This window comes from Lucilia sericata, unplaced genomic scaffold (assembly GCF_015586225.1).
Source record: "Lucilia sericata isolate MDLA Ls3-8-SP2 unplaced genomic scaffold, ASM1558622v1 Contig002322F_arrow, whole genome shotgun sequence".
Taxonomy (NCBI): domain Eukaryota; kingdom Metazoa; phylum Arthropoda; class Insecta; order Diptera; family Calliphoridae; genus Lucilia; species Lucilia sericata.
This window is the reverse complement of record NW_023996136.1, coordinates 3,849-24,125: the sequence shown is the minus strand read 5'-3', so window position 1 is coordinate 24,125 and position 20,277 is coordinate 3,849. Positions and strand designations below refer to the sequence as shown.

At 29.6% G+C, this 20,277-nt stretch overlaps 1 protein-coding gene across 1 annotated transcript; it reads left to right on the top strand.

Annotated features, from left to right (window-relative positions):
- The first annotated feature begins 16,723 nt into the window (after window positions 1-16,723).
- Window positions 16,724-19,863, top strand: LOC119613807 (general transcriptional corepressor trfA-like). The gene is made up of 3 exons (XM_037969864.1): window positions 16,724-18,896; window positions 19,299-19,641; window positions 19,707-19,863. Exons 1-3 carry the CDS (start codon window positions 17,069-17,071, stop codon window positions 19,846-19,848), a joined length of 2,313 nt encoding a protein of 770 aa, XP_037825792.1. The 5' UTR covers window positions 16,724-17,068; the 3' UTR covers window positions 19,849-19,863.
- The last annotated feature ends 414 nt before the right edge of the window (window positions 19,864-20,277 follow it).

Genomic DNA, 20,277 nt, shown 5'->3' with positions numbered 1-20,277 from the left:
ATACACAAAATTTCCTATAGAAAAAAATCTGTTATACATAATATTATATATTTTTTATGTATGTATATAAGTTTTTCTAAAGAATAAAACTGTTAACGCAAAATGTTTTATTGGAAAAAAGTGGTTTCTATAGAAAAAAAACTGTTATACGAATAGTTTTCTTTAGTTATAGACAAAATTTTCTATAGAAACAACTATTATAAACAAAATTTTCTATAGCGAAAATCTGTTATACGCTATAATGTTATCTATTTTCTATGTAAAAAGTTTATCTATAGAAAGAAACTGTTATACGCAAAGCTTTTTATATGGAAAAACTATTAACTGTTATAGCTTTCTCTAGAAAAACAGTTATACACAAAATTTTCTGTAGCAAAAATCAGTTCTACGCAACATTTTCTGTTTTCTACTATAAAAGTTTTTCTATAGAGACAAATTTTCTATTGAAAAAAGTATTATACTTATAGTTTTTAATAGAAAAGGTTGTTAAATACAATTTTTTCTATAGAAGAAACTGTTATACATAATTTTTTCTATAGCAAAACTCTGTTATACGCACCGTTTTCTCTAGAAAAACAGTTATACGTAAATTTCCCTTTGAAGAATATGTCATATTCCCAATTTTCTATAGAAAAAATCTGTTAAAACTGTTATACGCAAAATATTTTATTGAAAAAATCTATAATACGCAATATTTTTAATAGAAAAATCTTTTATGCACAAAATTTTCTATAGAATACTGTTATACTGAAAGGTTTTCTAATGTAAAAAACTGTTATACAAAAATAGTATTTTTCAATACTATTCAATTGATTACTTTTTCTTTTAATCCATTTGATACTTTCGCTTATCCATTAATAAATATTTTATTTTTTCCTTATTAGTCTAATTAATTCCTAATTTCTTTACTCATAATAAATGTCATTATTTAAACGATTAACTTTTACTAATCACCTTTCTATCAAAAACACCTTATAGATAAAAAAAAATCTTTCATTATTTATAACTAATAAACGTTATAAACAAATTAAAACAATTTTTTTTATAATTTATTAATAAATCCAAATAAAACAACCACCATTTAGAAAACTAATCAACGACCTACATTTTTGTTTTTGTAACCAAAATATTTAAACAAATAGAATACCAAAACAAAAAATTTTACAATAACAATAACAATAATTTCAAATGACCCCAATTACGGCGGGTGCTACTTATTCTCTAGCACTTGAAAATATTTATATTCAAATATTTTAAAACTGACAAAGAATTTTCAAAATAAAAGTACTTTTTTCTAAAGTGTGCTGGTACACTTTTTACTCTTATATTTGTTTTTGGAATTTTCTTTATTTTATTTATGAACTTGTCGACATTTGTAAAAATATTGTTAAATTTAAAATGTTTCATTCAAAAATACATTAAAACAATTAAGTGTAAAAGAAAAGTTTCTTTTTTATTTGAGGGGAAAAAATGCACTTTTTCCCTCAAACACATTTGCGTTTCTTATGGCAGAGGAAAATTATTTCATATTGTGCAACATATTGTGGCAAGTGTAGTGTTTGTGTGGCTTATTGAAAATATGTAAAAATGTTTTTCTTAAATTTGTGTTTTTTTTTTTTAACTTTAAATAAATAAGCAGAACCTGCCCATACGCAATAGAAATTAAAATGCACTTATTCCGTTTGGTTTAGTTTGAAAAAAGGGGAAAAATTTTGAATACAAAAAAATGCACACATGTGTAAACATACCTTTTTTTGTTCTTAAAATACATTTCATTCTTCTGTTATTTAAAATATGTATTTGTTTTAAATATTTATAATAAAATATAGAAAAGTACAAAAAATTTATTAAATTAAAGCATATTTTTAGGATGTGGTACTTTCTTTAAAGTTTAGTAATAATTTAGGATTAAAAAACGAATAGTGCTTAAAAGAAGTGAGTGGAAGCGAAGTAACATACAAATATTTCAACAAAAAAAAAAAACTGTTATATCTATGGAAAAAAACTGTTATACAAGAAATTTTCTATAAAAAATAATAAGCCAAAGAAATTTTATATAAAATGCTGTTGAACAAAATTATTTCTAAGAACACTTCTTTGCACAAAATTGGCTATAGAATTAACTGTTATACACAAGTATTTATATAGAAAAAACTGTTGCAAACACATTTTTCTGTAGGAAAAATGTTATACGCGAATATTTCTATAGAAAAAAAAATATATATACAGAATTTTTCTATAAAAACTGTTATACGCAATGGTTTGTAAAGAAAAACCTGTTATGCACAAGTTTTTCTATTCAAAAATCTGTTATACGCGCATAGTTCTGTAAAAAAAACTGGTATACACAAGAATTTATATAGAGAAAAACTGTTACAAACACATTTTCTGTAAGAAAACTGTTATACATGAATAATTTTGTAGAAAAAAACTGTTATATACAATTTTTTCTATTGAAAAACTGTTCTACGCAATATTTCCTATAGAAAAAACTTTTTTATACAATTTTTGTATAGAAAAAACTGTTATAGACTCATTTTTCTTTAGAAAAAACTGTTATACTTAAATGTTTCTTAAAAAAAGGCCTATCATGTACAAGTATTTCTATTGGAAAATCTGTTATACACTCATATTTCAATATAAAAATCTGTTATACACAAGAATTTATATAGAAAAAACTGTTACATACAAATTATTCTGTAGCAAAACAGTTATACACGAGTATTTCTGTAGAGAAAACTATTATACTGTTATACACTAATTTTTCTGTAGAAAAAATCTATTATACACAAATTTTTCTCCAGAAAAAACTATTATACTCAAATGCTTCTTAAAAAGCTGTTATGCACAAGTATTTCTATTGGAAAATCTGTTATACACGCATAGTTCTGTAGAAAAAACTGTTCTACACAAGTTTTTATATAGAAAAAACTGTTGCATACAAATTTTTCTATAGGAAAACTGTTATAAACGAATATATCTACAGAAAAAAACTATTATAAACATTTTATTCTACAATAAAACTGTTATACGTAATATTTCTTATAGAAAAACTGTTATTTTTTAAAGAAAAAACTGTTATACACCAATTTTTCTGAGGAAAAAACTGTTATACTCAAATGTTTCTATAGAAAAACTTCTTATGCAGAAAAATCTGTTATACATAAATATTTCTAAAGAAAAAGACCTTATACACCAATTTTTCTATCGAAGAAACTATTTTCTATAACAAAATTTTAATTTTTTATAGAAATTTGTTATAAAAAACTGTAATACACAAGTATTTTTATAAAAATGAATAAAAAAAAAAGAAATAGAAATGATTAAAAAAATAAATAGAAAAACTGTTATACTCAAATATTTTTAAAGAAAAACTTGTTATAAACTCATTTCTTGTATAGAAAAAATTGTTATACGCAAGTATTTTTATAGAAAAATCTATTATACACTCCTATTTCTCTAGAAGAAACTGTTATACAACAATTTTTCGAAGGAAAAATGTATTATACATCAATTTTTCAATAGAAAAACAGTCATATAAAATTTTTCTATGTAAAGAAAGTGTATACACTAATTTTTCTATATAAAAAGTTTTTTTGCACACGTTTTTCTATAGAAAAAAAATATATTTTTCTATAGAAAAAACTGTTATACATAAATTTTCTATATAAAAAACTGTTATGCATAAATTTTTCTAAAGAATAAACTGTTATACATACATTTTTCTATAGAAACAACTGTTATACATACATTTTCTATAGAACAAACTGTTATACATACTTTTTTCTATAGAAAAAACTGTTATACATAAATTTTCTATAGAAAAAAACTGTTATACATAATTTTCCTACAGAAAAAAACTGTTATACATAATTTTTTCTATAGAAAAAACAATTATACAATGTTTCTGTATAAAGAACTGGTATACACTTATTTTTCTATATAAAAAGTTTTGTGAACACATTTTTCTAAAGAAAAAAAAAAACTGTTATACAAACATTTTTCTATAAAAAAATCTGTTATACATAAATTTTCTATAGAAAAACTGCAATACAAACTTTTATACATATTTTTTTCTATATGAAAAAACTGTTATATTATAAATGTATAAATGAATCAATCCAATTTCGGATAACCTCGTCTAAAGCGAAGTTTATCTCAAAGAGAGCATTCTACATCGATCGTAACAAATGGCAGTCGGGCGGGTCAAGATCTGGTCTACAGAACGGTTGAGGCAGAACTTGCTAAACACTTCTTTTTTAAAAAGTTTTTAACAGTTATTACGTGCCCGAGCGATATCATTAAGATATATTACGCTTTTATGTCTAGCTGCATAGTTTGGGCGATTTTTGACCAATGTTCGTTTCAAACTAATCAGTTGCATTCGGTTCAGGTTCCATTTTATGATCTGCCAGATTTTTGGGAATCTTTGGATCAAACTGTATTCATAATATTACCATAACGATAGGAATATTTGGCTTAGCTGTCGATTCGGTTGGTTGACCAGGCTTCTCATATGATCTCTTACCTATTGCTGCTAGCAATCGTTTTAAAATTGTTACTGCTTAAGTAGCTCCCAATGATATTAGAAGCTCTTCTTGTTGAAATTCACAACAATATTTATGGATAAGGCGTCGGATATGCTTCTGTGAATCCCGCCTTTTTAAGTTATACACTCAATATATAAATCTTGAATACCGCTATAGGGTTAAGACATTTATTTGTTTGCAAATTTTACCTGTTCCCCTAGGTATATGTTATATACATACAAGCACACTGACTCATCTAGAACTACTAAATATAAAATATTTAAATTAAAATAGAAAAAAGCGTGTCTAACAAAAAAAATCACAAACAAATGTTGCTCATCACACACACACAAGCTACGCAATAGCATTCAATCATTAATATCGACCGAAAGAATGTGTTAAAAAAATTAGTCAGAGTTAAAAGATATTGTTTAATTATCTTGTAAATTTACTATATTGTACAATGACTTTTAATATTTACAAATACTGATATAAAATTAAATACAAAACAGCAAAACAAAAATAAATTATAAAATTCCCACGTCTAAATGTAGTATTACGAAAGCATAAGTAAGGGTATTCACTCTCTGCAACTAATATGATAAAAAGTAAATATTTTTTCAAATCATTAACTAAATAACAAATATTTGTTATGAAGTCTAAATAAACTTTTTTGATTTGATTTTTATCTTTTAAAATTTTCTTATCTTGAATACCCCTATTGTATGTATTTATTTTTAGTTTATTTTTATACTAAAAAAATTTATTTTAAATAATATGTCGTATTTTTGTTATTTTCTGAATTCTTTTTTAGCGTATTTTTCTTGTAAATATTTTTAGTATTTTTTTCGCAGCTGTTTATTTTATGTTTTTTTTTTTCTCTTAATTTTTTTCTTAAAAACAAAACATTGCGTTTCGTTACGAAAAAAAAAAAACGTTCTTCGCTCTTTTTATTTGTATTATTTTTTTTTTTCTATTTCAAGAGTTAAATAAATAAATAGAATTCTAATTAATTTTCTTATTTAGACACCATCTAGTCTAATACAGCTGGAGTGACGCCAAAAATTATATTTTAAAGGCAATGTGTTTTTGTGTGGCTCTTCATCGAATGTTGGTTGGGCTTTAGTTTTTTAATAAATCATAAAGATTTCATAAATGTTTAAATAAATTAACTCAGTGGTTGTTGAATAATAGTGTCCTAGATGCATTAACATAGTGCTAAACGATTATTTTGAAAATATGTTGCATATTTTTAGGCTATTTGCCAAATATTGTCAAATAATATAAATAATGGAAAGCAAAGACCTAATTAAGGGTAATAAAGACTGAAATATTGTTTTCATAATTTATTTTTACAAAAGTTATTCATATTTACACAAACTCCAGACTATAGATAGATCGATAGTCCAGACTATAGATATACCTATTTATAGTACGGACTGATCAATAGTCTATAGTCCGGACAATTGACTGATCTATAGTCCTGACTATAGATTGATCTTTAGTCCTGACTATAGATTGATCTATAGTCCAGACTATAGATTGATCTATAGTCCAGACTATAGATTGATCTATAGTCCTGACTATAGATTGATCTATAGTCCAGACTATAGATTGATCTATAGTCCAGACTATAGATTGATCTATAGTCCAGACTATAGATTGATCTATAGTCCAGACTATAGATTGATCTATAGTCCAGACTATAGATTGATCTATAGTCCAGACTATAGATTGATCTATAGTCCAGACTATAGATTGATCTATAGTCCAGACTATAGATTGATCTATAGTCCAGACTATAGATTGCTCTATAGTCCAGACTATAGATTGATCTATAGCCCAGACTATAGATTGAGCTATAGTCTATACCATAGATTGATCTATAGTTCAGACTATAGATTGATCAATAGTCCAGACTATAGATTGAGCTATAGTCTATACTATAGATTGAGCTATAGTCTATACTATAGATTGATCTATAGTCCAGACTATAGATTGAGCTATAGTCTATACTATAAATTGATTTATAGTCCAGACGGTAGACTGATCTATAGTTCAGACTATGGATCATTCTATAGTCCAGACTGTAGAATGATCTATAGGAGAATGATATAAAGTCCAGACTATAGACTGAACTGTAGTCCAGACTATAGATTAAACTATAATCCAGACTATAGATTTATGGTCCAGACTGTTAATTGATATATAGTCCAGACTATAGATTGAGCTATAGTCTATACTATAGATTGATTTATAGTCTATACTATATATTAATATGTAGTCAATACTATAGATTGATTTATAGTCCTGACTATAGACTGATCTATAGTCCAGACTATAAATTGGCCTATAGTCCAGACTATAGAATGATCTATAGTCCAGACTATAGAATGATCTATAGTCCAGACTGTAGAATGATCTATAGTCCAGACTATGGAATTATCTATAGTCCAGACTATAGTAAATGATTAATAGTCCAGACTGTAGAATGACCTGGACTATAGATCATTCTATAGTCTGTACTATAGATAATTCCATAGTCTGGACTATGGGCCATTCTATAGTCCAGACTATAGATTGCTCTATAGTCAAGACTATAGATTGATTGATCTATAGTCCAGATTATAGATTGGTCTATAGTCCAGACTATAGATTGACCTATAGTCCAGACTGTAGATTGATCTATAGTCCAGACTGTAGATTGATCTATAGTCTTGACTATATATTTATCTATAGTCAAGCCTATAGATTGACCTATAGTCCAGAACATGTAGCGATACCTTTATGGAATATTACGCTTTTATGTCTAGCTATAGTCCAAACTTATAAACTGATATATAGAGCAGACTATAGATTGATCTATATACCAGACTGTAGACTGATCCATAGTCGAATCTGTAGACTGATCTATAGTCCAGATTATAGACTGATGTGCATAGTCCAGACTCTGAACTATTCTCCAGTTTAGGCTATAAACGAATCTATAGTCCAGACTATAGTCTGGATATATAATGATCTATAGTCTATAGTCTATGGATCAGACAACGGACTGATCTATTATTTAGCCTATGGACGGAAATACTATAGACTGCTCTGTAGCGACCATTGTTTGTTTTATTACATTTTTTATATTCTTTCAAAATTAATTGTATTTCTGTAGAATAATTATTTAGTTTTCAACAGAAATCCTTCAATTATATGTCCGTGTTTCATGTTTTCTTTCTATAATTTTCCTTTTTTCCACTTGTGTGTCATCATCTTTAAGTGTTATTGAAAGTTTTCAATTGGTTTTATTTATTCTAGATTATTAAATACCCTACAGTATGTCAAAAGTAAAAAATTTGAGTTTCAAGCTATAGAAAGTTATTAGACAAATAACTCTGAGTGACTAAATCAGTCAACTATTTCTAAATTTTCCTTTTAACTGCTATAGCTCCTGTCAGCTGTCTATCATTACCTGACCTTTTAGACAATTTCATTATAATTTTCAGGGCATGTGCAGGGTTTTTTACATTTGCTGTATGTATTTTTTTCTCTATATTAACGGCAGTATTATAGACATGACATTTGGTATTTATTCATCCATTTGTAAACAATTTAAAGTATCTGGTTGCAATCGTATGCCGTCTCTCTGCATTACAGACTAAATGATGCTCTCCTCTTTACAAAAAACTCCCACACCCAGATAGAACAGGAACTGAAGTAGTAAATAGTAAAAAATTATAGTTGGAAAAGAGTTTACAACGCATGAAAAATACTCAAGATAATTGAAGTGCACTTGTCGTTATAAATATTTTTTTCTCATTTACTTATACAAACACACAAGTTATTTATTTATCAAGGCGTATATGTATACAGAACGCCCTAATGTAGGCAATCAAATGGAAATTTTTTATTTAATTTCTATACTTCTCGCTCACACTCTCTCCATGGCTTTGTCTCATGCTCTTGAAAACGTGTTGGAAAAATTTATCATAGACAGTTAAAAATGTGATAATTAAATGTGAATTTATGTAAATATGTTAGTGTTGGTAGTAAATTGAAGAAAGTAATAATAAATAATGGATAAATAAAAAAAAAATAAATAAATTAACACAAACACAAAAAACAAGTAGACATTTAATAAAATTAAATTTATCAAAGCCTTAACATAGGCAACATATAGTTGCGTTTAGAATGATTATTATAATCATATATAATAAGTAATTAAAGTACTACTAACTCATGTTTATTTTAGACTATTGTCAGCTCTGTACTCTTGATTATAGATTAGTCTAAAGTCTGGATTATTGATCAGTCTATAGTCTGGACTATGGATCATTTTTAGTCTGGACCATATATCAGTTTACAGTCTCGACTATAGATCAGTCTGGACTATAGATCAATATGTAGAATGGACTAGAGATCTCTCTATGGTCCGGACTATAAATCTCTCTATAGTCTGGGCTATAGATCAGTGTATAGTCTGGACTATAGATCAGTCTATAGTTTGGACAATGGATCAGTCTATTGTCTGGACTATATATCATTCCAGACTCTGGACTATAGATCACTCTATAGTCTGGACTATAGATTAGTCTATAGTCTGAACTATAGATTAGTCTATAGTCTGAACTATAGATTAGTCTATGGTCTGAACTATAGATTAGTCTATAGTCTGGACTATAGATTAGTGTATAGTCTGAACTATAGATCAGTATATAGTCTGGACTATAGATCAGTCTATAGTCTGGGCTGTAGATCAGTCTATAGTCTGGACTAAAGATCACTCTATAGTCTGGACTATAGATCACTCTATAGTCTGGACTATAGATTAGTCTATAGTCTGAACTATAAATTAGTCTATAGTCTGGACTATAGATCAGTCTATAGTCTGGACTATAGATCAGTCTATAGTCTGGACTATAGATCAGTCTATAGTCTGGACTATAGATCAGTCTATAGTCTGGACTATAGATCAGTCTATAGTCTGGACTATAGATCAGTCTATAGTTTGGATTATAGATCAGTCTATAGTCTGGACTATAGATCACTCCATATTCTGGACTATAGATCAATCTATAGTCTGGACTATAGATTAGTCTATAGTCTGAACTATAGATTCGTCTATAGTCTGGACTATAGATTAGTCTATAGTCTGGACTATAGATTAGTCTACAGTCTTCACTCTAGATTAGTCTATAGTCTTGACTATGGATTAGTCTATAGTCTTGGCTATATGTTAGTCTATAGTCTGGACTATAGATCAGTCTATAGTCTGGACTATAGATCACTCTATAGTCTGGACTATAGATTAGTCTATAGTCTGAACTATAGATTAGTATATAGTCTGGACTATAGATTAGTCTATAGTCTGGACTATAGATTAGTCTACAGTCTTGACTATGGTTTAGTCTATTTTCTTGACTATAGGTTAGTCTATAGTCTTGACTATAGATTAGTCTAGAGTCTGTACTATAGATCAGTCTGTAGTTCGAATTAAAGGTCAGTCTATAGTCTGGACAATAGATCAGTCTATAAACTGGACTATAGAGCAGTCTTTAGTCTGGACTATATATCAGTCTATATTCTGGACTATAAATCACTCTATAGTCTGGACTGTAGATGAGGCTATAATCTAGACTATAAATCAGTCTATAGTCTGAACTATAGATCAGTCTATAATTTGGACTATAGATCAGTCTATAGTCTGGACTATAGATCAGTCTATAGTTTGGATTATAGGTCAGTCTAGAGTCTGGACTATAGATCAGTCTATAATCTGGACTATAGATCAATCTATAGTCTGAACTATAGATCAGTCTATAGTATGGACTATAGTTCAGTCTGGACTATAGATCAGTCTATAGTCTGGATTATGGATCAGTCTATAGTCTGGTAGACTTATTTATTTAGAGTCTGTCAGTGAGAATTATGAACTATGAACTTTCAATCCTTAAAGTATGCTTTGATTATGATTTCAATAAATCCCTTAATATATTCTACAAAATTTTCTATTACCACAAGCACTCCCTAAAATATGCTTTTATTTTTGCGCAGTAACATAATTTATAAATTTATTACTGAAACAAGTGTTTTTTCTTACAATTTGTTAAATAAATTTTTCCAAATTGTCTAACGTTTTCAAGTAAATTTTCCCATGATTCACTTTTTTTTGGCATATTTTAATTTTGCAAAAGTCCACAGAAAAAACTATAAAAACTTTTAGTTTTCCCCAAAGAGCTCTTAAATTGTTTTTATATATTTTTGCGCTAAAGGCCTTCGAATAAAAATTTGTAATCTTTAGATATTTTTAATTAAATTTTTATAAAATGCTTAATTAATTAAATGTGTCATACGTGTTAAAGAAATTATAAATTGCCATAATTTTCACTATTTCGCTAAGATTAGTTATTGTAAAAATATTTGTATAAAAAAAAATTTACATTTAAAAATTATTAATAATTTTTCTTGCAAAAATTTCTAAAATCACAAAAATTTTTATTAGAGCATAATCATTTTCTAACCGTGTGTTGCACTATGGCATTCTAAAGGGTTTTTCATTATTATTGATTCATCTTTTGTTATTAACAATTTTTTTTTTGATTTGCCATTAATATTAAAGCAAACTTTTTATAGATTTGATAATCATTCGATCATGTTTAATTATAACATTGATTGTTTTTTCTTTTAGATTTTTTTCGGTTTTTACATTTCGTTTTTGCTTTGTTCATTTATTTTTGTGTTTTTATCCATTTGGAGTAATTTCATTTTATCTCTGATTAATATAATTGTTTTTATTTTTTCTGTGGATTTACGCAAATGCATTTATTTCGTTTGTGTTTCAATAAAAAATTTTATAGATAAAAATTATTGCACATCTGTTGAGGTTAATGCTGTTGCTTGTTAAAGCTATTGGTAATATAATAGAAATTTTGGACAGTGGGAAACAAAACATGTTTAGTCTCTAAATCTTTTAAACCTAAAAGTTATCTCCTCCATTTGTTTTAAACTTTTCCCCCAAATCATTCTATTTATTGTTAATATTTTTCCTATAAATTTTTTTATTTTATAAATAAATTTCTTATTTAAACAATCCTTGCTTTTTAAATATTTGTTAAATAACTTTTATTTATTTATAAATACATACATTAACTTCTTATTAAAAGTTTAGGATTTTCTAAAAATATTCCAAATTTATTTTATTGTTTAACTTTATTAGCCTAAAAGTTGACAACATTTTTTTATATTTAACTTTTCTTCCAAAATAAATTACCTTTTACCGGTTTTGTATACACATTTCCCATCCCTGTCCACTTTATAATCTATAAATATAAGTATAAACAATATGTTATCGTTTATATACGGCTGACTTGCATGTTGTCTAACTACAGTGATGGTCAAAAAATTATCAATTATTTTATTATAAATAGTTAATACTGTAAACTGATCTGTTCTCCAGACAATAGACTGATCTTTTTTGTGGTATGTGGTCCAGTCCAGACTTTAAACTCATCTCTAGTCTAGACTATTAGCTGATCTATATTCTAGGCTAGAAATTGATCTATAATCAATGCTATAGAAAGATCTAAACCCTAGGCTATAATCCAGACTATATAGACTGATCTATAGACCAGACTATAGACTAATCCATAGACCAGACTAAAGACTGATCTATAGACCAGCCTATAGACTGATCCATAGTAAACACTATAGACTGATCTATAGACCAGCCTATGGACTGATCTATAGTCTAGACTATAGAGTGATCTATAGACCAGCCTATAGACTGATCTATAGACCAGCCTATAGACTGATCTATAGACCAGCCTATAGACTGATCTTTAGACCAGCCTATAGACTGATCTATAGTCTAGACTATAGACTGATTTATAGCCAGCACTATAGACTGTTCTATAGTACAGACTATAGACTGTTCTATAGTGCAGACTATAGACTAATCTATAGACCAGCCTATAGACTGTTCTATAGTCCAGAATATAGACTGTTCTATAGTCCAGAATATAGACTGTTCTATAGTCCAGACTATAGACTATTCTATAGTCCAGACTATAGAATATTCTATAGTCCAGTTTATAGACTGTTCTATAGTCCAGACTATAGACTGTTCTATAGTAAAGACTATAGACTGTTCTATAGTCCAGACTATAGACTGTTCTATAGTCCAGACTATAGACTCTTCTGTAGTCCAGACTATAGACTCTTCTGTAGTCCAGACTATAGACTCTTCTGTAGTCCAGACTATAGACTCTTCTGTAGTCCAGACTATAGACTGTTCTATAGTCCAGACTATAGACTGTTCTATAGTCTAGACTATAGACTCTTCTGTAGTCCAGACTATAGACTCTTCTGTAGTCCAGACTATAGACTGTTCTATAGTCCAGACTATAGACTGTTCTATAGTCCAGACTATAGACTGTTCTATAGTCCAGACTATAGACTCTTCTGTAGTCCAGACTGTAGACTCTTCTGTAGTCCAGACTATAGACAGTTCTATAGTCCAGACTATAGACTGTTCTATAGTCCAGACTATAGACTGTTCAATAGTCAAGACTATAAACTGTTCTATAGTCCAGACTATAGACTTTTCTATAGTCCAGACTATAGACTGTTCTATAGTCCAGACTATAGACTGTTCTATAGTCCAGACTATAGACTGTTCTATAGTCCAGACTATAGACTGTTCTATAGTCCAGACTATAGACTGTTCTATAGTCCAGACTATAGACTGTTCTATAGTCCAGACTATAGGCTGTTCTATAGTCCAGACTATAGACTGTTCTATAGTCCAGACTATAGACTGTTCTATAGTCCAGACTATAGACTGTTCTATAGTCCAGACTATAGACTGTTCTATAGTCCAGACTATAGACTGTTCTATAGTCCAGACTATAGACTGTTCTATAGTCCAGACTATAGACTGTTCTATAGTCTAGACTATAGACTGTTCTATAGTCTAGACTATAGACTGTTCTATAGTCCAGTCTATAGACTGTTCTATAGTCCAGTCTATAGACTGTTCTATAGTACAGACTATAGACTGTTCTATAGTCCAGACTATAGACTGTTCTATAGTCCAGACTATAGACTGTTCTATAGTCCAGACTATAGACTGTTCTATAGTCCAGACTATAGACTGTTCTATAGTCCAGACTATAGACTGTTCTATAGTCCAGACTATAGACTGTTCTATAGTCCAGATTATAGACTGTTCTATAGTCCATATTATAGACTGTTCTATAGTCCATATTATATACTGTTCTATAATCCAGATTATAGACTGTTCTGTAGTACACTGTTTTATAGTCCAGACTATAGGCTGACCTATTGTTCAGATGATTAGATTGATTACAGACTATTCTGTTCTATTTTTCCTTCGTACTTTTTCATTAAATTTAATAGATGTCCCCACTACTTATTGAGCAAAATTGAACTCTGGACCTCATATTAGACACAAATTGTTGGATTGCTATTATCGTGTATGATATCAGTTATCTGATTACTCACGTTTATACTGATTAATCATACTTTAACCTAAAATTCTGTGATTTGTTTCATTCTTGTTTCGCACTCAAAGTTACCTTTTAGTTTTTACCTTCACTGTACCTGTAAAAGTATGGCGGTATATTAATGCATGTGTGTGGCTTATTTATATACGAAAATATTTGATAAATTATTTCCACGTTATAATAAGTATTTAACAACATTTAAAAACAAAATAGTACGATGACATCATGTGGTATAAACAAAAAAGTTAATAATAATAAAAATCGTTAAAAGGTACTTCAGTTAAATATTGGTTACGTTTTGTAGGTGTTTTAGTTTTTTTTTTGTTTTTATTTTAATTTTAATTGTTTAATATTTATTTTAAGCAATTGGCTATTTTTTCTAGGGACTCATATTGGGGAAAAAGTACCTTTTTTTGCAAAAAGTAAAAAAACAACATATGTTTTGTAAAAAAAATCAATTAGATAAGGTTAAAACAACAACATCAAACGTAAATAATTTATCAGACTTTTTCAATAAGTATGAGTAAAAATTAATATTTTTATATAGATAATACACCATTTCTATGGATATATTAATTAAAATTGTATTGATTCATGTGGTTTTTTGGATACAATGTTGGATACAGTTAAGTTGCTGTATAGACAATTATTGTTGTCGGGAGATTTGGTTGAAGTATTGAAATCGTTAGAGTGGAGTTGTTTGATTTAGAACTGGCTATAGTCTGGTCTATAGTCTAGTCTATAATCTAGTCTATAGTCTAGTCTATAGTCTAGTCTATAGTCTAGTCTATAGTCTAGTCTATAGTCTAGTCTATAGTCTAGTCTATAGTCTAGTCTATAGTCTAGTCTATAGTCTAGTCTATAGTCTAGTCTATAGTCTAGTCTATAGTCTAGTCTATAGTCTAGTCCATAGTCTAGTCTATAGTCTAGTCTATAGTCTAGTCTATAGTCTAGTCCATAGTCTAGTCTATAGTCTAGTCTATAGTCTAGTCCATAGTCTAGTCTATAGTCTAGTCTATAGTGTAGTCTATAGTCTAGTCTATAGTCTAGTCTATAGTCTAGTCTATAGTCTAGTCTAGTCTATAGTCTAGTCTATAGTCTAGTCTATAGTCTAGTCTAGTCTAGTCTATAGTCTAGTCTATAGTCTAGTCTATAGTCTAGTCTATAGTCTAGTCTATAGTCTAGTCTATAGTCTAGTCTATAGTCTAGTCTATAGTCTAGTCTATAGTCTAGTCTATAGTCTAGTCTATAGTCTAGTCTATAGTCTAGTCTATAGTCTAGTCTATAGTCTAGTCTATAGTCTAGTCTATAGTCTAGTCTATAGTCTAGTCTATAGTCTAGTCTATAGTCTAGTCTATAGTCTAGTCTATAGTCTAGTCTATAGTCTAGTCTATAGTCTAGTCTATAGTCTAGTCTATAGTCTAGTCTATAGTCTAGTCTATAGTCTAGTCTATAGTCTAGTCTATAGTCTAGTCTATAGTCTAGTCTATAGTCTAGTCTATAGTCTAGTCTATAGTCTAGTCTATAGTCTAGTCTATAGTCTAGTCTATAGTCTAGTCTATAGTCTAGTCTATAGTCTAGTCTATAGTCTAGTCTATAGTCTAGTCTATAGTCTAGTCTATAGTCTAGTCTATAGTCTAGTCTATAGTCTAGTCTATAGTCTAGTCTATAGTCTAGTCTATAGTCTAGTCTATAGTCTAGTCTATAGTCTAGTCTATAGTCTAGTCTATAGTCTAGTCTATAGTCTAGTCTATAGTCTAGTCTATAGTCTAGTCTATAGTCTAGTCTATAGTCTAGTCTATAGTCTAGTCTATAGTCTAGTCTATAGTCTAGTCTATAGTCTAGTCTATAGTCTAATCTATAGTCTAATCTATAGTCTAGTCTATAGTCTTGTCTATAGTCTAGCCTATAGTCTAGTCTATAGTCTAGCCTATAGTCTAGTCTACAGTCTAGTCTATAGTCTAGTCTATAGTCTAGTCTATAGTCTAGTCTATAGTCTATTCTATAGTCTAGTCTATAGTCTAGTCTATAGTCTAGTCTATAGTCTAGTCTATAGTCTAGTCTATAGTCTAGTCTATAGTCTAGTCTATAGTCTAGTCTATAGTCTAGTCTATAGTCTAGTCTATAGTCTAGTATTGAGTAAATAGATTTTGGTTTGCAGAGTTTATTACAAATCAACGGTATTTGATAATTTGTGGTGTTTTTTTGAAATGGTGTAATCTTTATCGGCCAAAATTTATTGAACACAGATAAAACCATGTTGTTCAGGAGCTTACTAAATGAGGCGTAAAATATGGGGGATGGTGAAAAATTATTGCAAAAAATTTAAAACACTTAATAAAATGCGGTTAGTATTTAAAAATTCTTTTAGCATTAAACACAGACGAAAAGCTATTTAAAGTGAAATTTTATTTATATATAATTTTTTGTTAAAGAAAATTATAAATTTAAATTAAACTTGACCTTTAAGATTAAAAAAAAAATAAAATTATATATATTTTGTGTAAAAGAAAACATTTCAATATTTTGCTTCCATAAAGAAAATGACATTTTGAAAACAACAAAATGAAAGTCTAGAGGTGTTTGCTGCTCTTTGAGGCCATTAAATTTTTACGAAATCGTGAAACACAGACAAATGAAAAAGCAAATTTTTAAAAAAGCTTTTTGTTATTAGTATTTTTTTAAAACTCAAACAGCAAACACCAACAATTTCTTTTAATTTTGTTAGATACAATAAAGAAATTTTAAAAAATTTATATTTTTTAAAAATTAATTAAAAGCAATGTTAAAGAATTTTAACGATTTATTAAAAATAACAACGAATTTAAAACGAAATGCACGAAAATTAAAAACGAATTTAAAAAATAATAAAATATTTATAAATAAATAATAATAGAGTTTAAAAATTAAGAGAAACAAAAAGAAAGAGAGAGCGAGAGTGAAAGAAGAATAAACAATTTCTCTTTAACTTAATGAAGAGGACTATGTACTTAAAGTTTTTAAGCTAGAACAACAACGTCAACAATAATGAGTGATTTATCTCGTATGTGGTTTCGTTTAACGGGCAGCGGTGGCTCCTCCACCACCGAAGAGGGAGATGATTTACCACCACAAGAGCCACTGGGAAACGCCATAAATCTAACAAATGAAAATAATAATAATAATAATAACAACAACAATGAAACCTTTTCAAAATTTGATAAATTTCGCAGAGGAAGTTTTCGTAGAAAATCCTCTTCTATGGGGCAATCTAGTAAAAGATCCAAATCTCCACATTTCATAATAAAACATCAGCCATCTACTTCGCTGGAAGAAGCAGATGAAATGGAGGAGAAAGAAATTATACAAAAAACAGATAAACCGCCAACTGTTGCCTTAAATGTGAAACCTAAAAAAGTGAAAACAACAACAAAAGAAAAATCTAAACAAAAAGATAAAGATAAAACTGCAAAGAAAGCAAAAGAAATGGAGAAAGAGAGGGAGAAAGAGAAAGAAGAGTTAGTGAGTGTTATACCACACAGTGATTCCCTGACCAAGTGTAATAATAAAAAGACCTCGCTAAAGTCTTTGAAGAATGCTGATACACAAAAAAAGAAATTCTACAAAAACTTTTACAATACAAAAACGGCCTCGCAGGATAGTCAAGATGAGACGATAGATAAAACGCAATTGACGCATATTTTCCCCAACAATAGTGCAGGCATAACGGTTTCAGCTTTAGCGGAAGATGACGATGATGACGACGATGAGGAGGAGGAGGAAGCTGAAGATGAGGATTCAGAGGATAGTGAAAGTGATACAGAAGATACCGATAGCAGTGAGGAGGAACATAAACAAGACTCAGCCATTTCCACTACTCCCGACAATTTACCCCGTTTGGGTAAAGAGAAAATTTTCCTAAATGATCGTAAATTTCGCAATAATCGCATAGAGAAAAGTTCTTCAAAGACAAAAATAGCGGGAGATCTAGATAAACGTGAGAGTATTAAACGTTCACGCAGCAGCCGTAAAATACCCACCGCTAGTGCCATAATGGCGGCTGCCGAAGAGAAAAACAAACAGCAACAACAACAAAAGAAATTGAAAACTGAGGCCAAAGACTCTAAGAAACAAACACGAGGCCATTCGAATCTCAATCTACAGGCTCTAGTCAAGTTTGTTATGAACAATAAGAAATTCCTTAATACCGATGATTTCAATCTAATCAGACGCAAGTCGATATCGGAGGCCGCTTCGGCAGTTATGCAAGTGGCCGCCACTTGTAAACCCATGCCTATAGCTTTAAAATATTCCCAAGATGGTGTGGTAGCCGATGCTCCCAAAGAGAATGATATCAAGGGTGAACGTAATGTGGTTTTAGTTAAGAAACAAAGTTTAAATAATTCTTTCTATGATCGTCTTTTAAATAATCCCACCCTGAATGTAGACTCTCTTAAACCTCCCGTCAAAGAGCGTAAAATTTCTACAGCTAAAAGCTCTCCCAACTCCACATCCTCCATAACATCTAAAACCTCCTCGGCCAAAGTTAAACGCAATAGCTCGAATAGCAGCAAAAGTAGTGGTAACTTTGAGGATGAGGCTTTCTATTCGTGTGACGAACGTGATGAAGATGAGCTAGACTGTGCTCAGGAGAGCCACACACAACAGCCCATAAAGATAGTTGAACCTAAGCGTAAATCATCTTCCCCTTCTCTTACATCGAGAGTAGCGGCTAAGATTAATGAAACCACAAATAATTATAAGAATCGTAAGGCAGCCAGTAAGAATGCCAAAAAGCGTAAGACTTTAGCCGCTTCGGCAGTGGCAGGAGTTGAATGTAATGAGGGTCCCGAGTACTATAAGCAGTTAAATGTTGGTAAGAACTTAATCTAAAACTACTCAGTAAAGCCTTAAAGCTTTTTGGCTGGTTTGCTCTCTTAAAAACCAAATTTTAAAACTAAATCGAAGAAAGCTAAAGAGCTTTCTAGCTTGCTCGCGTACAAAAGCTCATAAAGCAGCCTTAGAAAGAGAAAAAGAATTCTCTTCTTACTCTCTATCGATGACTGTTTTAAAGTTTTATTAAGAGAGTATTTCTCCTCTGCTTCGGTGCTAAATAAATATTCAGAATAAAGATATTGTTTTATATTTCAATCAATTAATTTCAACTCTAAACCTTAAATGCAATTTTTATAAATTATTTTTTTAAAATTTTAAAAATTTTCTTCGCATATCTTTATTAAATCCTATCTTTTCTCTTCTCTCCCCCATAAAAAAACAGAACGTTTAAATTCCACTTCCATACAAAGGCATCCCTCAGACCGCAGGACGGATTCAGCAAATTTATCAATACGCTCGAATGGCAATACATCAGCAAATTTAAATAACAGCGATTTACACAGTTCATTTCATGGCGCCGATACCAGTATGGGTGCCCTTGGGGCACAAGGCGGTAACGCAGCGACAATCACCGGTAGTGATGCAACAAATACAAACATTGGAGCCTTATCAACCGCAACACCACAGAATGTTGGTGCCATCTCACCCGGTGGATCGGGTGTTTTGGGTGCCCTAAATGACATAAATGCGCAGGACGCAAATGAGGGTAATTTACGTAGAGAACGGTATGTTTGATTAATTGGCTTTTAAAATCATTTGATTCCTAATAATTTTCCCGCCTTTCTTTCAGTTTACATCAACAACATCAACAGAATAAAAGTGCTCCCGTCTCAGTTAATCGCTCGGAATCGTATAAGGAACGTTTATCACACAAACGTAATCGTAGTCAACGTAAAACTTCAGATCCAAATTTAACATCGAGACCAAAGTAAGTTTTAGACTTTTTTTATTATTTTTGTAATGAAGGCATTTAGGATTATATTAAAATTGACAGTTAACTTTTCACTAAACAAATGAAAATATTTATAGTACCACTAACCGAAAACATTTTGAACGGAATCATTCAAAAAGTCCAATATTGGGATTAATTTTTTAAAATTTTGTACTCATCAAAACTGTACTCGTTTTACAACTAGTTTTAGAATTAGTGTTTCTTTTAGGGTCCTTTTTCATTTCCCATGTAAATGTCCTCATATTTTGTTCTGACTTCTCCGGATTCGTAGGACCTCAGATTTCTTTAAAACTTTATAAAGTCGTTACACTTTCTATGAAACGGTTCTGGATCCAGCTTTTTAACAAATCCTGAATAATACCTTTCAAAACTAGTTGTAAGGGGAAAGCTTAATGAACAATTTGCCAAT